The sequence below is a fragment of the Oncorhynchus tshawytscha genome, linkage group LG07, assembly GCF_018296145.1.
Source record: "Oncorhynchus tshawytscha isolate Ot180627B linkage group LG07, Otsh_v2.0, whole genome shotgun sequence".
Classification (NCBI taxonomy): Eukaryota; Metazoa; Chordata; class Actinopteri; order Salmoniformes; family Salmonidae; genus Oncorhynchus; species Oncorhynchus tshawytscha.
Window position 1 is genome coordinate 53623305 of NC_056435.1, and position 15613 is coordinate 53638917.

The window sequence follows — 15613 nt, forward strand, 5'->3', positions numbered from 1 at the left end:
CAGTGCACCACCTGAAGCCAGAGAGAAGAGTCTTAATGAATCCCCCTTCTAATGATGCAACTATCAGTAAGAACTGTGCTGGGCAGAGGAGAGGTGTGTGTGTGTGTGTGTGTGTGTGTGTGTGTGTGTGTGTGTGTGTGTGTGTGTGTGTGTGTGTGTGTGTGTGTGAACCAAGCTAAAGCTATGAGTCACTCTCAAGAGGGGGCTATAGAATAATAAAGGAATCCCCCTCTGACTCCTAAGGCTAAAGTTACAATCCGCCCCCTACTCCCCAATGATACAATACTAGAGAGGAGTGGGTGTTCTCAATCAATAGGCATGGCTACACTTCCACAGCCCTATCCTGGGTACATACACTTCCATTTGTAGGAGGGGTGGTGGGTGGTATTATTATAGTTCTAAATGTTCTTGGCAGAAGGAAATGTTTACCAAGTTGCAGCAGGCATCTAAGATGTTTGGGTCTCTGAGTGCGTGTTGGCCTAAAAGATGATCTTTGGTATCTGGTAATTGGGCTGAGGTGGGCGAGAGAGGAGCTACTGAGAACAGAGCATTAAAGGTTGAAGGGTAGGATGAGTGTATTTGATGACTGAGTCAATGTAAGATGGAGGCTTTCTAATATTTCTTACCTACACCACTACTGTAGTGTTGCGCTCAGCTGAAGGAGAGAGAAGTCAGAGACCTTTGTAAAGTGCAGACACACACACACCTAGGGTAGGCTCTCAGAGAACATTGAAAATCTTTACTGTATCTATGTAGCTAGTCTTTCAAACGCAGGGATGGACAGCTCCCTGTCTCCTCTCTCTCAGTGGATAACCTGGTTCAATGAGGTACATGGTGAGAGCATACCACCCCCCCATGTGCAAGTTCATAGCCTACGCCAGAGCCCAGTATCTCTGTTACTGGTGCACTCTAGGAGATGTGTTGGGCAACAGTGTCTCTCTCCTTCCCCCTCCTGCAGACAGCAGCTAACATACAGTACCTGATCAAAAGTTTGTGGGCACCTGCTCATTGAACATCTCATTTCAAAATCATGGGCATTAATGGAGGTGGTCCCCCCTTTGCTGCTGTAACAGCCTCCACTCTTCCACTAGATGTTGGAACATTGCTGCTCTAACAGGGTAGACATTTGACGAATTGACTTGTTGGAAAGTTGACATCCTGTGACGGTGCCACATTGAAAGTCCCTGAGCTCTTGAGTAAGGCCATACTACAGCCATTGTTTGTCTATGGAGATTGCATGGCTTTGTGCTTGATTTTATACACCTGTCAGTAACGGGTCTTGCTGAAATGGCTGAATCCACTAATTTGAAGGTGTCCACATACTTTTTATATATTGTGTAGCTTCTCAGCCTGTAACTGGGCGTCCTGAATGGGCAGTAATCTGAAACCACCTAAACAACCTTATCAGAAAGAAAAATCATGGACTCGATTTTTCCATTTGGTTATTTCCAAATTGCAGTTTATATTTCTGTGCACAGTACAGCCTCCTCATCAATTTCCAGAATACAGTTTGTTCAGGAAATCCAGGCACTGTCTGAATGCCGTTGATGGATGGTGAGTGTGTGGGAGAGCAGCCTCGAGTATCAAAGGGCTCTGAGGGTTTTCAGATAAACTATTATTGTTGTTGTTCCACCTCCCTCTTGGATCAACCCTGATGGTGGTGATCATTACTTATGATTAAAGTCCACACAGAGGGAAGACAGACACATACTATAGGTTAAATGATCCACACAGAGGGAAGACCGACACATACCATAGGTTAAATGATCCACACAGAGGGAAGACAGACACATACTATAAGTTACATGATCCACACAGAGGGAAGACAGACACATACTGTAGGTTACATGATCCACACAGGAGGCAATGAGGAATAAAAAGCATTACGTTGTGTGTGGCAATGATGACACCTGGGCTGTGGTTACTGTGTGGGCTGGTCTCGTGGGGGAAGGCAGTCTTCTCCTGCTTTTGCTGGTAAGGCCTGTGGGCCAATCAAACTATCATCTGGTTCTCCAGGTCTCTGGCTGTATACCACCAGAGCCTATTCTGTTTCTCCAGGTCTCTGGCTGTTTAACCCCAACAGCATGTTCTGTTCTGCCCTGATTGAACTCTCTCTCCATCTCACTCTCCCTCCATCACTACAAAATGAATGGCAAAGTAGGGTTCTTTTATGAAAGGGTTACAGAGGAAGTACAGAGGAAGTGAAGAGTGTACATTGTTTGGTTCACCTTTGTGTCAGTGCATGATATACAATAAGTACAGTATCCTATCCATGTTCTGTTGCACCACAAACCCCCTAAAAACCTTTGACCTCTCAGGAGTTATCCCACCCACACCCATCTATAGCTCTAGTCTTCATAGTTTTGTGGTGTTATAAAGGCTCACAGAATGGTTCCTTTCTTTCATTGCTCTCTTCATCATTTTGGATGATTGCCCAGATTGTTCTGGCTCCTACTCAGCAGTTTGGCTTAATTGACCTGCCTGAGGCTGAGACAGCAACATCTATCCCATTCCCTAGAGTTTAACATACAAAGACCAGGAACACTTTTTTTTGTATTTTATAACTTTGTATTGCAGTTAGAATTATACCTTTGTCATTTTTTTTATATACTGTCGATCCCAAAACATTTTTACTTCAATGTAAATACAGAAAATATTAAACAATAGGGTAAGTGTACCAAAAGCCCACCAAAATCTAAGTATTAGAAATGTTTTTAATTTATTATTTGTAAAAAAAAATATATATATATTTTGCTCCCTTTTTCTCCCCAATTGTTCTGATCTTGTATCATCGCTGCAACTCCTCAACGGACTCGGGAGAGGTGAAAGTGGAGCCAAGTGTCCTCTGAAACATAACCCGACTAACCGCGCTACTTAACCCAATGTTTTGGAGGAAACACTGTTCAACTGGCGACCGGGGTCAGCCCGCAGGCCCCCCACAAGGAGTTGCTAGAGTGCGATGAGCCAAATAAAGCCCCGCCGGCCAAACCCTCCCTTAACCTCGATGACGCTGGGCCAATTGTGCATCGTCCCATGGGACTCCCGGCCACTGCCAGTTGTGGCACAGCTCTGGAATGAACCTGGGTCTGTAGTAACACCTCTGCCATGCAGTGCTGTAGACTGCTGCGCCACTCGGGAGGCCCAAGTTTAAACATTTCTAACATGCACTGACTATACAAAACATTAACCCCCTAAGGTCGATGTCCACGCCCCTTCGGAAATCTAATTAGCATAACAAAACAATCCCCATAAAAATCTGTCAGTTTAAGCTAGAGATATCAGTATGTAACACTTCTGCATTTGTAGTGAAAGGTGACAGAGTTACAGCAGTGTTTTTCAGACCATGAGACAGCCCGAAAATCGCTCTTCTCACAAAATCATCTGTAGCGTCCAAACTATTATGACGCCCCTATGGAAAGATGAGACTCCCACGAACATGATGATGATCTCTGTTTTGCTCTACGACCCCCAGAAGCGTCTTGGTACTCGTCTGAAGTCGGTACAGCCGATCTGCCAACTTATGTCTGTAGCGTCTGAACAGTTTGGGCTACACAATAATATTACCCCTCTGTTTAAATGCAAGACACCCGCAGGCCTCTGAAGGTCCCCCGTTACCAGTTGAAAAGAATAATGGAAGTATACAGTATATGGAGACTGTTTAGTGACAAAAATAAGGGGTTCAAAACATGTAAAAAAAAACAACAACAAATGTTTCCTGATCTTTCTTATGTCTCGTAGAAATACAGTAGGACAGACACTTCAGAATAAACATCGTTGTTCCAATATTTTCCTGATCTTTCTTATACACTACATGACCAACAGTATGTGTACACCCTTTCAAATTTGTGGGTTCGGCTATTTCAGCCACACCCGACAGGTCTATAAAATCGAGTACACAACCCTGCAATCCCAATAGACAAACGTTGTTAGTAGAATGGAACGTACTGAAGAGCTCAGTGACTTTCAACATGGCACCGTCACAGGATGCTACCTTTCCACCAAGTCAGTTCGACAGATTTCTGCCCTGCTAGAGTTGCCCCGATCAACTGTAAGTGTTGTTATTGTGGAAACATAAGTGGAAACTGTTATTGTGGAAATATAAGTGGAAACATCTAGGAGCAACGACGGCTACCCCGCGAAGTGGTGGGCCAAACAAGCTCACGGAACGGGACCGCTGAAGCGCATGGCGCGTAAAATTCGTCTGTCCTTGGTTGCAACACTCACCACCCAGTTCCAAACTGCCTCTGGAAGCAACATCAGCTTGTCGGAAGCTTAATGAAATGGGTTTCCTTGGCCGAGCAGCTGCACACAAGCCTAAGATCACCATGCGCAATGTCAAGTGTTGGCTGGAGTGGTGTAAAGCTCGCCGCCATTGGACTCTGGAGAAGTGGAAGTGCGTTCTATGGAGTGATGGATCACGCTTCACCACCTGGCAGTCTGACAGACGAGTCTGTGTTTGGCGGATGCCATGAGAACGATACCTGCTCGAATGCATAGTGCCATTTCCAACTGTAAAGTTTGTTGATGGAGAAATAATGGTCTGGGACCATTTTTTTATGGTTCGGGCTAGGCCAGTGAAGGGAAATCTTAATGCTACAGCATACAATGACATTCTAGATGATTCTGTGCTTCCAACTTTGTGGCAACAGTTTTGGGATGGCCCTTTCCTGTTTCAGCATGACAATGCCTCCGTGCACAAAGCGAGGTCCGTACAGAAATAGTTTGTCGAGATCGCTGTGTAAGAACCTGACTGACCCTCAAAAGCCCTGACCTCAACCCCATCGAACACCTTTGGGATGAATTGGAACGCCGACTGAGAGCCAGGCCTAATCGCCCAATATCAGTGCCTGAATTTACTAATGCTCTTGTGGCAGAATGGAAGCAAGTCTCGCAGCAATGTTCCAAAATCTAGTGGAAAGCCTTCCATAAAAAGTGGAGGCTGTTATAGCAGCAAAGGCGGGACTAACTCCATATTAATGCCCATGATTTTGGAATGCCATGTTTGACGAGCATGTGTCAGCCATGTACTGTATCTCTCAGATAGAGGAAAGACACTTCAAAACAAACTTCCTTCCATTTTTCATCAAATAATTGTTTCAGATTTTTTGGGATACTTAAAAAAAAAAAATCTTAAAATTCTAAATCAAATAGTAAAATGATCTTTGGTACAACCTTCTTAAAACAATATTGTATAGTTTAGTAGTACTCCCCCAGCTTAAACAGGGCTTAGACCTTTAAGAACACCTGCTCTTTCTATGACAGACTGACCAGGTGAATCCAGGTGAAAGCTATGATCCCTTATTGATGTCACTTATTAAATCCACTTTGATCAGTGAAGGAAAGGGGAAGAGAGGAGACTTAGGCAATTGAGACATGGATTGTGTATGTGTGCCATTCAGAGGGTGAATGTGCAAGACAAAAGATATAATAAGTGCCTTTGAACAGAGTATAGTAGTAGTAGTATAGTAGTAGTGTTGTAGTAGTATAGTAGTAGTGTGTCAAGAACTGCAATACTGCTGGGTTTTTCTCACAAGTTTCCCGTGTGTATCAAGAATGGTCAACCACCCAAAGGATATCAAGCCTACTTTACACAACTGTGGGAAGCATTGGAGTCAACATGGGGCATGGGGCACATCCCTGAGGAACGCTTTCGACACCTTGTAGGGTCAATGCCCCAACAAATTGAAGCTGTTCTGAGGGCAAAAGGGGTGCAACTCAATATTAGGTTTTTCTTATATATTCTTTCTGACCTCTAACCTCTGTCTCTCTATTTCCCTCAGCTCTACAGGGTGGCCAGTCGGGGCCAGTAGAAAAAGAGCATCATGGGAGCATGGGGGGCAGGGTGAGGGAGAGGAGGGCGGCAGGAGGAGACTCCTACTGGGCTTATTCAGGTGAGTAATTTGACCCTCCATAGTGGTACAGCTATGTCCCCAGGCAAGATGGATTCACTTTTTTGCCACAGGTTCTAGCCCTAATTCCTCTCTAGGATTCTGTCTCTTGCTCTTCTCTGATCAATTAAGGAGATGGGTCAAACCTAATTGGACTGTGGCTGTGGAGACATATTACCTTACTGTAACTCTGTAATCTTCCTCTTTTGTCTTTTATTGATTTTTAACTTTTCTCCCTTCTTTCCAAATCCTTCCCAATATCCTCTACACTCCTACTTTGTTTTTGTTGCTCATAATTCAACTCTTCTTTCCCTCTTTCCCTCTCTCCCTTTCCCTCTTTCCCTCTTTCCCTCTTTACCTCTCTCCCTCTGATTGGTAGCTACAGGGAGTAGTTGTTGATGTGTGTTATGGATGCTGTGCTGGAGCAGGAACTAGTGTGGTCCTTGTGAGCACCATTCAGCCATACATGTGTTTCTTAAATGTACCTTTTTAACCTGAGCACTGCTGGGCTTGGGGGAAAGGCTGGCGTTCTATTGCTGCAGCTGTGTGTGTGAGATGGGAGCGAGCCTTACAGTCATTGGAGGGAGCAGATGGATAGAGAAAGAGAGACGCCAAGGAAACTCAGCTACAGCCAAGACAAGCCAACTTGTAGTAGCCACAATGTTATTTATCATCCCATATAGCAGTGCCTGTCTTGACTGGAGTAGCCTAGAGAGGCTAGTTAGGCTAAACGAGGCCATATGCTGCGCTTTTCCCCCAACCCCATTCAGTTAACACAACAGCCTACCTGTTGGTTGCCCGTTGTAGCCTACTTCTCCTCCTTTTGCTAACTTTTAATTCCATCGTGCATTAGTGAACTCTCACTCTACTTGCTACACATTGAGCCGCTTCGATTGGCCAACGTAAACAACAAGCTACACACATGAATGGTACTGGTCTTCTTATGGGGAGCATGGTACACGTCATAAAAACTCAATTGAAAGGTTTGTTTTATTTAATTAATACTTTCAAATGTCTTGGTATATCTTTCTATGTAACAATGTCACATGAATATTTTAGTTTGTTTGGAAAAAGCCTTTTCAGTGTTAAAAGACGCCTACATATATTTTTTCTGTCAGAAATAAATACTCAGGCAAGTATTTGAAGACTAACGTACATTCGGATATTCATATAAACGTGCACATCCCTAGCTAGAGCTAAATTAACATATTTTAAAGTACAGTTGTGTCCAGAAAAACTTTCACAAGGTCTGATGATGAAGTATATGTTGCAGGGCAGCCTTCAATAAGGTTTCAGATCTAATAGATGATTCATCATGCATACATTTACTTTGTGCCTTTGGTTATTCACGACATGCTGTGGGTGGGTGTATGTACTGTATGTCTGTGGGTGTGTACGCTCAAGCAGTGTTTGTGTGTAGGCCTATATGTGATTAATTCACTGAATGTGCTTTTTTACAACCATTGTGCTGCTAGCCAGCTACCTCACTGTGATCCTCAAAAGCAGCGGCTTGAATTTTAATCGAAAAGCTAGAAGTAGTATCCCTGGTCCTATTCATATCCACTAACTGCGCAAATTTCCCATTAGATGAGAACATGAACAAAGTGCTCTCGGCCATCTGAGTAGGACAAGGCTGAAGTGAGATGGAAACTAATGATATTCTGCCTCTTTGGATTGTATATTATGCTTGAAAAGTCATTCTCACTTACCTCCCTCCTGCTTATTTTAGCACCGCCTGCAGTCCTATAAAAATCAGTCATATTTAAAAATATTTAAAAAGGAAAAGATCACTAAAAAACCCTTTCAAACCTCTTTCCAATTCCACTTTGCCTTTGTGGAAAGAGCTATACGAATTAACTGATTTAACGGTTATATTCCCAGTGATGTTTCCTTTAGAGCACGAAGTAGGATAAAGTTATTTTTAGTACACTTCTTCTCCTCCTTAATCATCAGTTAATCCAGAACTAAAGTGTTGTGTAATTGGTCAGCTGCTCAATTAAGCTCTGGGTACATTTGAACTCCATACACTCGTGGGAATTTGCTGTATTGATAGGGCTAAATTGAAATGTTTCTTACAGAAGGAATATGGAAATGCATAACCATGGTAGCAATCAAAGGGAACAGTTTGAATATGGGAAAATGATTAGACTAAAGGTGAGAACTAAACACTTAATCTGACTCAAGACTGAATCCAAACATTATACTGTCAATTTAATGTGCATTTGACTTTTTACTGTACTTTTTGCCACATTTGTTGATAACGAAATCTAAAAATACTCTGGATACATTCAGTAACAGGATAAGAATATTCATGTAACATTTGGGGTAGGTGCAACAAATAAAAATGACACGGGTTTCAGTGAGAGGACTAACTGTTGTCTCCAAGTGGCCACACACCTCTCCGAAGTGTGCACAGTTCCTATGTATTTCCAATGCACTTTGATGACTCAAAGAAGAGACTTCAACCATAAGGTGCTATTTTGAGCTCTCCTAGCTGTGCTGTTGAGGAACTAGAGCAAGCAGACTAGTATTTGTTTTCTTTGGAACACAGCCCTGCATCCCCGCCATCACAAAATGACTGTTGTTGTTTACGCATTCTAAAAACAATCTTACAGTGTTAGGTGTTCATGAGGCAATTCAGAGAATCAGATCAGAATGTTGGTGCACACAGAGTAGAGACACAAGTAGGGCTGGGTGATATGGCCTAAAAATATTCTCTCTAAATAAGCTTTGTTCCACAATTAAAGATCAATACACTGCATTTCAAACAGTCAGTAATAATCTAATGAATTCAGGACTTGTAAATTGAACCTATAATAAAGATAAGCCTTCAACCATAAGACGGGTGGTAATAATTGTATTTTATAAAAATATTTATTTTTGCAAAAATCACTGATTTCGCTTTCAAGTCTATGAAAATGCCAATTTTGTTACAAATGTAACCAGATCCATACACATTAACAAATGTTTTATTTATTTAACCTTTATTTAACTAGGCTAGTCAGTTACGAACAAATTCTTATTTACAATGATGGCCTACCACGGCCAAACCCTTCCCTAACCCGTACGACGCTAGGCCAATTGTGCGCCGCCCTATGAGGTTCCCGATCACGGCCAGTTGTGGTACAACCCTGGTTCCAATCTGTAGTCTGTTGTGACGCCACTAGCACTGCGGTGCAGTGCCTTAGACTGCTCTGCCATTCAGTCCAACTTCTGGTAGCAGCCGTTATAGAAAATGAAATCAGCTCTCATAAACAATCTCCCACAAGCACAAGCCCACTGCTAGTGAGTAGCTAGCTAATCATTATATTTAAAGTCTAGCCAACTTGGATCTATTTGCTTGTAAGGTAGAGCATTTGAACAGGTTATGAATAGACCCTCCTGTCCGTCTCCAACTGTTTGAATAACAGCCTGTTCACTTTGTTTACATGTTGAAATCAAGTGGCCCGCCTGGATAAGAATATGAGAACGAGTTGCCGATTCCTTATACAAATGCATATTTTTACGGCCACTGCACATTCATTAACACAGACTACACATCTATAGCACATAACATTCAGTGCTAAAATGTTGGTAGCCGTACCAGAATGGCAGAGTTGCAAAGAAAAAGCAACATCTCAAACTGGCCAATAAAAATAAAATATTAAGATGGGCAAAAGAACACAGACACTGAACAGAGGAACTCTGCCTAGAAGGTCTGTATCCCGGAGTCGCCTCTTCACTGTTGAGACTGGTGTTTTGTGGGTACTATTTAATGAAGCTGCCCGTTTAGGACTTGTGAGACGTCTGTTTCTCAAACTAGACGCACTAATGTACTTGTCCTCTTACTCAGTTGTGCACTGGGCCTCCCACTCCTCTTTTTATTCTGGTTCGAGCCAGTTGGCGCTGTTCTGTGAAGGGACTAGTACACAGCGATGTACGAGATCTTCAGTTTCTTGGCAGTTTCTCACATGGAATAGCCTTCATTTCTCAGAACAAGAATAGACTGATGAGTTTCAGAAGAAAGTTCTTTATTTCTGGCCATTTTGAGCCTGTAATCGAACCCACAAATGCTGATGCTCCAGATACTCAACTAGTCTAAAGAAGGCCAGTTTTATTGCTTCTTTAAGCAGAACAACAGTTTTCAGCTGCTCTAACATAATTGCAAAATGGTTTTGTAATGTTCAATTAGCCGTTTAAAATGATAAACTTGGATTAGCTAACACAACGTGCCATTGGAACACAGGAGTGATGGTTGCTGATAATGGGCCTCTACGCCTATGTAGATATTCCATAAAAAATCTGCCGTTTCCAGCTACAGTAGTAATTCTGTAAGCACCGACGCCAGACAGAAGAAGCAGGTACGGGGAGTCAGATATTTATTCGGGAACATTACATAGAACAAGACAGGAACAGCGTCAGCACACAGGTCACACAGACATAGAACAAGACAGGAACAGCGTCAGCACACAGGTCACACAGACATAGAACAAGACAGGAACAGCGTCAGCACACAGGTCACACAGACATAGAACAAGACAGGAACAGCGTCAGCACACAGGTCACACAGACATATGACAATCAATGCAGCAGTGGTGAACAGAGCTGAGGAGCTGACACATATAGGGGAGGTAATAAACAGGTGACTGAGTGAGTCCAGGTGAGTCCAATATCACTGAAGCGCGTGACGAGGGAAGGCAGGTGTGCATAAATGATGGTGGCAGCAGAGCGTAGTGCCGTGCAGCCTGGCGCCCTCGAGCTCCAGGGGGGGTAGAGCGGGAGCAGGCGTGCCACATTTACAACATTAACAATGTCTTCACTGTATTTCTGATCAATTTGATGTTATTTTAAATGGACAAAAAATGTGCTTACTTTCAAAAACAAGGATTTCTAAGTGACCCTAAACTTTTGAACGATAGTGTACATTTAATGAATTTTATTGTATAGTATATCACCCAGCCCTAGTCATGAGTACATTCAGATGCGTGTTCCCTGCCAAATGTCTTCACAATACCAAAAACATTAGGCTCATTCTGTTCAGAACAACCCAGCAATGGCGCCATTTCATCTTGTTACTGTATGGGAATGATATGGGAAAGTCAAGACTAACAGTTGTTTGACTTGTTATTTATTATAATCCTCAACATCTCATCTTTCAAAATACATTGAGTTGTCTTTATTTCCAGCATTTACCTCACTCAGACAACACATTTGCAAAAGTTTCCCAGTTTGTGGGAGGGATGGGGGCAACTTGTTGTTGCGTGCGGTGTTCATGTTCAGAACCGCTGTCATTCAAAACCAATACTTTGCTTTGAAGCGTAGAACTTGAGCTTTGACGTCATGAATAGCATGTTACTGTACAGCCACTGTGTTCCAATTTAGGTGCTTATCTGTATCCAAATCTGCTTTTGGAACTGGAACGAGGAGCTCCGCTCTCTCTTTGCAAGTTACAGGCTGAATGTCTCCTCCCCTTCTGACATTCCAAAGATGCTAACACCTGCAAAATTGTGATTTGTACAAATAAACAGTTAAGAAAAACCCAAACATTGGAAAGAATATGCTACATATTCCATTCAATAATGACAGATTCTACGGTACCAGTTATGTTTATGTAGAACTGTCCACGAGAGATTATTTTGTCCTGTACCTCCTGGGAGAGAAGATAACCTTTATTTAGGAAGACCCATTGAGGTCAGAATACCTATTTTACAAGGATCACCACCCATAGATCATTGATAGTAATGTTTACTCATATTTCCATGTGTTACAGTTACTGCTGTAGTGTCAGCTCAGGGGGCAACTGTAGTTATTGTCCACACTGTTCTGACATTCTTTGTACAATACACCTAAACAGTTAAATAAAGCTATTGGTTAGGTAGAAGTTCAGAATATGGTAAAGCTAGTTTCACTGTAATTGTAATTGCCTTTGTAGTCATAGCACTTAGCACATAGCAAACCCTAGCCTCTGCAGCCTTTCTGCCAGGCCTCTCTCTGTGCTCTCTGAGCTTTTAATGTGTCATGCTCTCTATTCAAACCTGTCTTAGTTGTTGGACACTGAACCTGTGTTGACACTGAGCTATAGGGATTCAGACAGCTAAAAGCTATTTTTTGCCTCAGTGTGCTTTGTATTGTTAGGGGGAATATGTAGTCAGAAGCACTGTGAGTAAATGACAGCAGGGTTAATGGTGAGGCAGCGAGCTCATTGTGACTGAGTTAAATGGAGCCATTGGAGAAAGGGAAGACAGAAGAGAAATGTTGTCCAGCGTTGCTTTAGAGAAGTAATTAGTGTCTATGGGCTGTGAATGGGGGAAGGACAAGCCATAGCAGCTAAATGGTTATTAAGAGCCACGTGGGAGGGAATGGAGACGTATACAGGCAGTGTAGCAGCCACTACAGCCTGGCCTGGGTTAGTCTGCTGCTACATGCTACAGTAGGTCTTTTGAAGAGGTATTTTGGCCCTAATGGGACCACCTGGGGAATAAAGGTTATAAAGAATTAAAAATAACATACTTGGTTGGAATAACTCACATTCTCTCGTATGCTGTAATTGACTCCAGCCAGCCTCCATCCTTTCCCAGGCCTCTGTGCCATTATCCTGTTGTGTGTGTTCCTCTGTGAAGAGCCCTCAGCTCTCTCACAGTGGTTGGGCAAACTAGCATCTGTTACTACTGTTACCTCTGTGTCTCTCTGTGTTCAGCTTAGGGTTGTCATTATACCAGTATCGCGATCACTGATTTTTCATGGCAAAAAGGGAAACACAAAGCAGACTAAACTCTTTGTTTGTGCTCTAGCTTGGAAAAGAAACATGTGATTCTGGGTGACAACATAAAGCTGTTAGGAAATGTTGTTTTCTTTTTTTCCCACGATGCCTCTGAGTAATGCAATACTGGTACCATGACAACCCTAGAACCTCAGCTGTAGCTTTAGTACATGGGGGAGTGGAGACCATGGATAACACCAGGTGCAACTGGAGCATAGAAGTTAGGATTCCAGGCTAATTGATAACTGCAGCCAGAGGAGTAGTACCTTCAGCAAGAATACTGCACCCTCACCCTATGTATCTCTCTCACACAGATTTCTCACTCTCCTCTTTCCCTACCTCCTTCACCTTACTCTCTCCCTTCCTTCCTCCATCGCTCTTACTCTCCGGCTTCACCACTCCCCCCTTCATGTCCCCTACAGTTCTGTTCTCCTAATGAGCTTTGATCTGTACTTTCTGCTATGGAGACCAGACGATTGTAGAAGAAGCAGGATGCCTCAGCCACTGTTATGGAGAGCTAGTACGCCTCCATCTACCTGCACACATTTCAGTCATTCACCCTTTGGCATGCCTAGTTATTGAATAGGATTCCTGTCTAAGGCAGCCATTTTTGCATATGTAGTGGACATGAGTCGGTCTCGTGAGGTAACCCTGCTTGGATGGTGTAGTGTCCGACATATGTTGTGATTCATATCACCTGACACCAGAGTTTGAGCCTCCTCTATATTCCACTCAGTTGGCAGGAGAATCATTTTATCATTTACCAGTCTCTACCAAGGTTCTATAGCTTTTTATCCTTTACTCTTTCAATACACCTCTCTTGTGTTGTGCAAGTAATTCACTGTGTCAATCAGAAATCGATATTTCACATTTTTTATAGACTTTTTCTCTGCCAGGGAGACTGCCTAATGCAGAAAGTCAAAATGTTGCAGATGCAAATGAAAGGATAGAAAATGTTGTGCAGATTTCACTATTCTAATTTACACTTTACAACATTAAGAGAAGGTTAACCTAACCTACTTCTTATTCTTTCACATTTGCTGCACAGAAGAGAGAGGTGTACTGTGTCTCACTCTCAATGCAGTGTGTGTACTTTAGTTATGAAACACTAAATAAGTTACACAGAAACCCACACCCGGGAATGTGATTAAAGGTTATTCAAGGCATGTGTGTGCTCGGCGAAGGCATTTTTCATGAGATGATATCTCACACCATGAGACCCCCGCAGGAACTCAGATCTGCATCATTTATCAGTTATTTTTTTCTCTTTCTGAAGCTTTTTCATTATCCCCCTTTCCCTCTCTCTCTCTCTCTCTCTCTCTCTCTCTCTCTCTCTCTCTCTCTCTCTCTCTCTCTCCCTGTGTTTGTGTTTGTGTCTTGTTTGTCTCTGGCTCTGAGTGTGTAGTTCTTACTTTTTATTCAGAGCTTTTATATTAACCCGCAGTTGGATGAAACCAGTTGGATTAGAGATGAGTCATATTTATGTAGACATGGCATCAGTCTCTTGATACATTGTTGGGCTTGTATCTGTATCCTTTCTGTATCCTGGCATTGTATTGTGATGAAGCTAGCTACATTAGCCTTGGTGTAAGTCAATGAACAGCATGACTCATTTGTCTAACACTCATTCAAGTCGTGATGAATTCTACTGTACAACCCTTGAGTCCATGATATACAGGTAACTGCCCAAATAAAGAAAACACTTGAGTAAATGAGGGATACAAAGTATAGTATATTGAAAGCAGGTTCTTCCACACAGGTGTGGTTCCTGACCTAATTAAGCAATTAACAACCCATCATGTTTAGGGTCATGTATAAAAATGCCCAGTTGCCCATTATTTCAGCTGCCATGGCTAGATGAAGGGATCTGTGAATTTGAAAGAGGGGTCTCAAAGGAGTATAGGGGCGTTTTAAGGGTGTGTGGGTGTATGTGTGCGCCTCAGTCACCAGATCTCAACTAGAGGTCGACCGACAATGATTTTTCAATGCCGATACCGATTATTGGAGGACCAAAAAAAGCCGATACCGATTAATCGGTCTTTTGCATTTAAAAACTAATATTTGTAATAATGACAATTACAACAATACTGAATGAACACTTTTATTTTAACTTAATATAAAACATCAATAACATCAATTTAGTCTCAAATAAATAATGATAAATAATGTTCAATTTGGTGTAAATAATGCAAAAACAAAGTGTTGGAGAAGAAAGTAAAAGTGCAATATGTGCCATGTAAGAAAGCTAACGTTTCAGGTCCTTGCTCAGAACATGAGAACATACGAAAGCTGGTGGTTCCTTTTAACATGAGTCTTCAATATTCCCAGGTAAGAAGTTTTAGGTTGTAGTTATTATAGGAATTATAGGACTATTTCTCTCTATACCATTTGTATTTCATATTCCTTTGACTATTGGATGTTCTTTTAGGCACTGTAGTATTGCCAGCCTAATCTTGGAGTTGATGGGCTTGAAGTCATAAACATCGCAATGCTTGAAGCACAGCGAAGAGCTGCTGGCAAATGCAGGAAAGTGCTGTTTGAATGAATGCTTACGAACCTGCTGCTGCCTACCACCGCTCAGGCAGACTGCTCTATCAAATCATTGACTTCATTATAATATAATAACACACAGAAATATGAGCCTTAGGTCATTAATATCGATCCGGAAACTATCATTTTGAAAACAAAACGTTTATTCATTCAGTGAAATACGGAACCGTTACGTATTTTATAGAACGGGTGTCTAAATATTGCTGTTACATTGTACAACCTTCAATGTTATGTCATAATTATGTACAATTCTGGCAAATGAATTAGTCTATGTTAGTAAGAAATGGTTTTCACACAGTTCCCAACAAGCCAGGCCGCCCAAACTGCTGCATATACCTGTCACACCCTGACCATAGTTTGCTTTGTATGTTTCTATGTTTTGTTTGGTCAGGGTGTGATCTGTGTGGGCATTCTATGTTGTGTGTCTAGTTTGTCT

General features: G+C 42.2%; 1 protein-coding gene across 1 annotated transcript in view; it reads left to right on the forward strand.

The window, feature by feature from the left end:
* The window catches only part of LOC112255307 (receptor-type tyrosine-protein phosphatase gamma-like), a 226989-nt gene that overhangs the window by 34602 nt on the left and 176774 nt on the right, over positions 1–15613 (forward strand). Inside the window, exon 2 of the mRNA XM_042324621.1 lies at positions 5781–5891. Within this exon, the coding sequence (XP_042180555.1) occupies positions 5781–5891 (111 nt within the window). The remainder of the gene's footprint in view (positions 1–5780; positions 5892–15613) is intronic.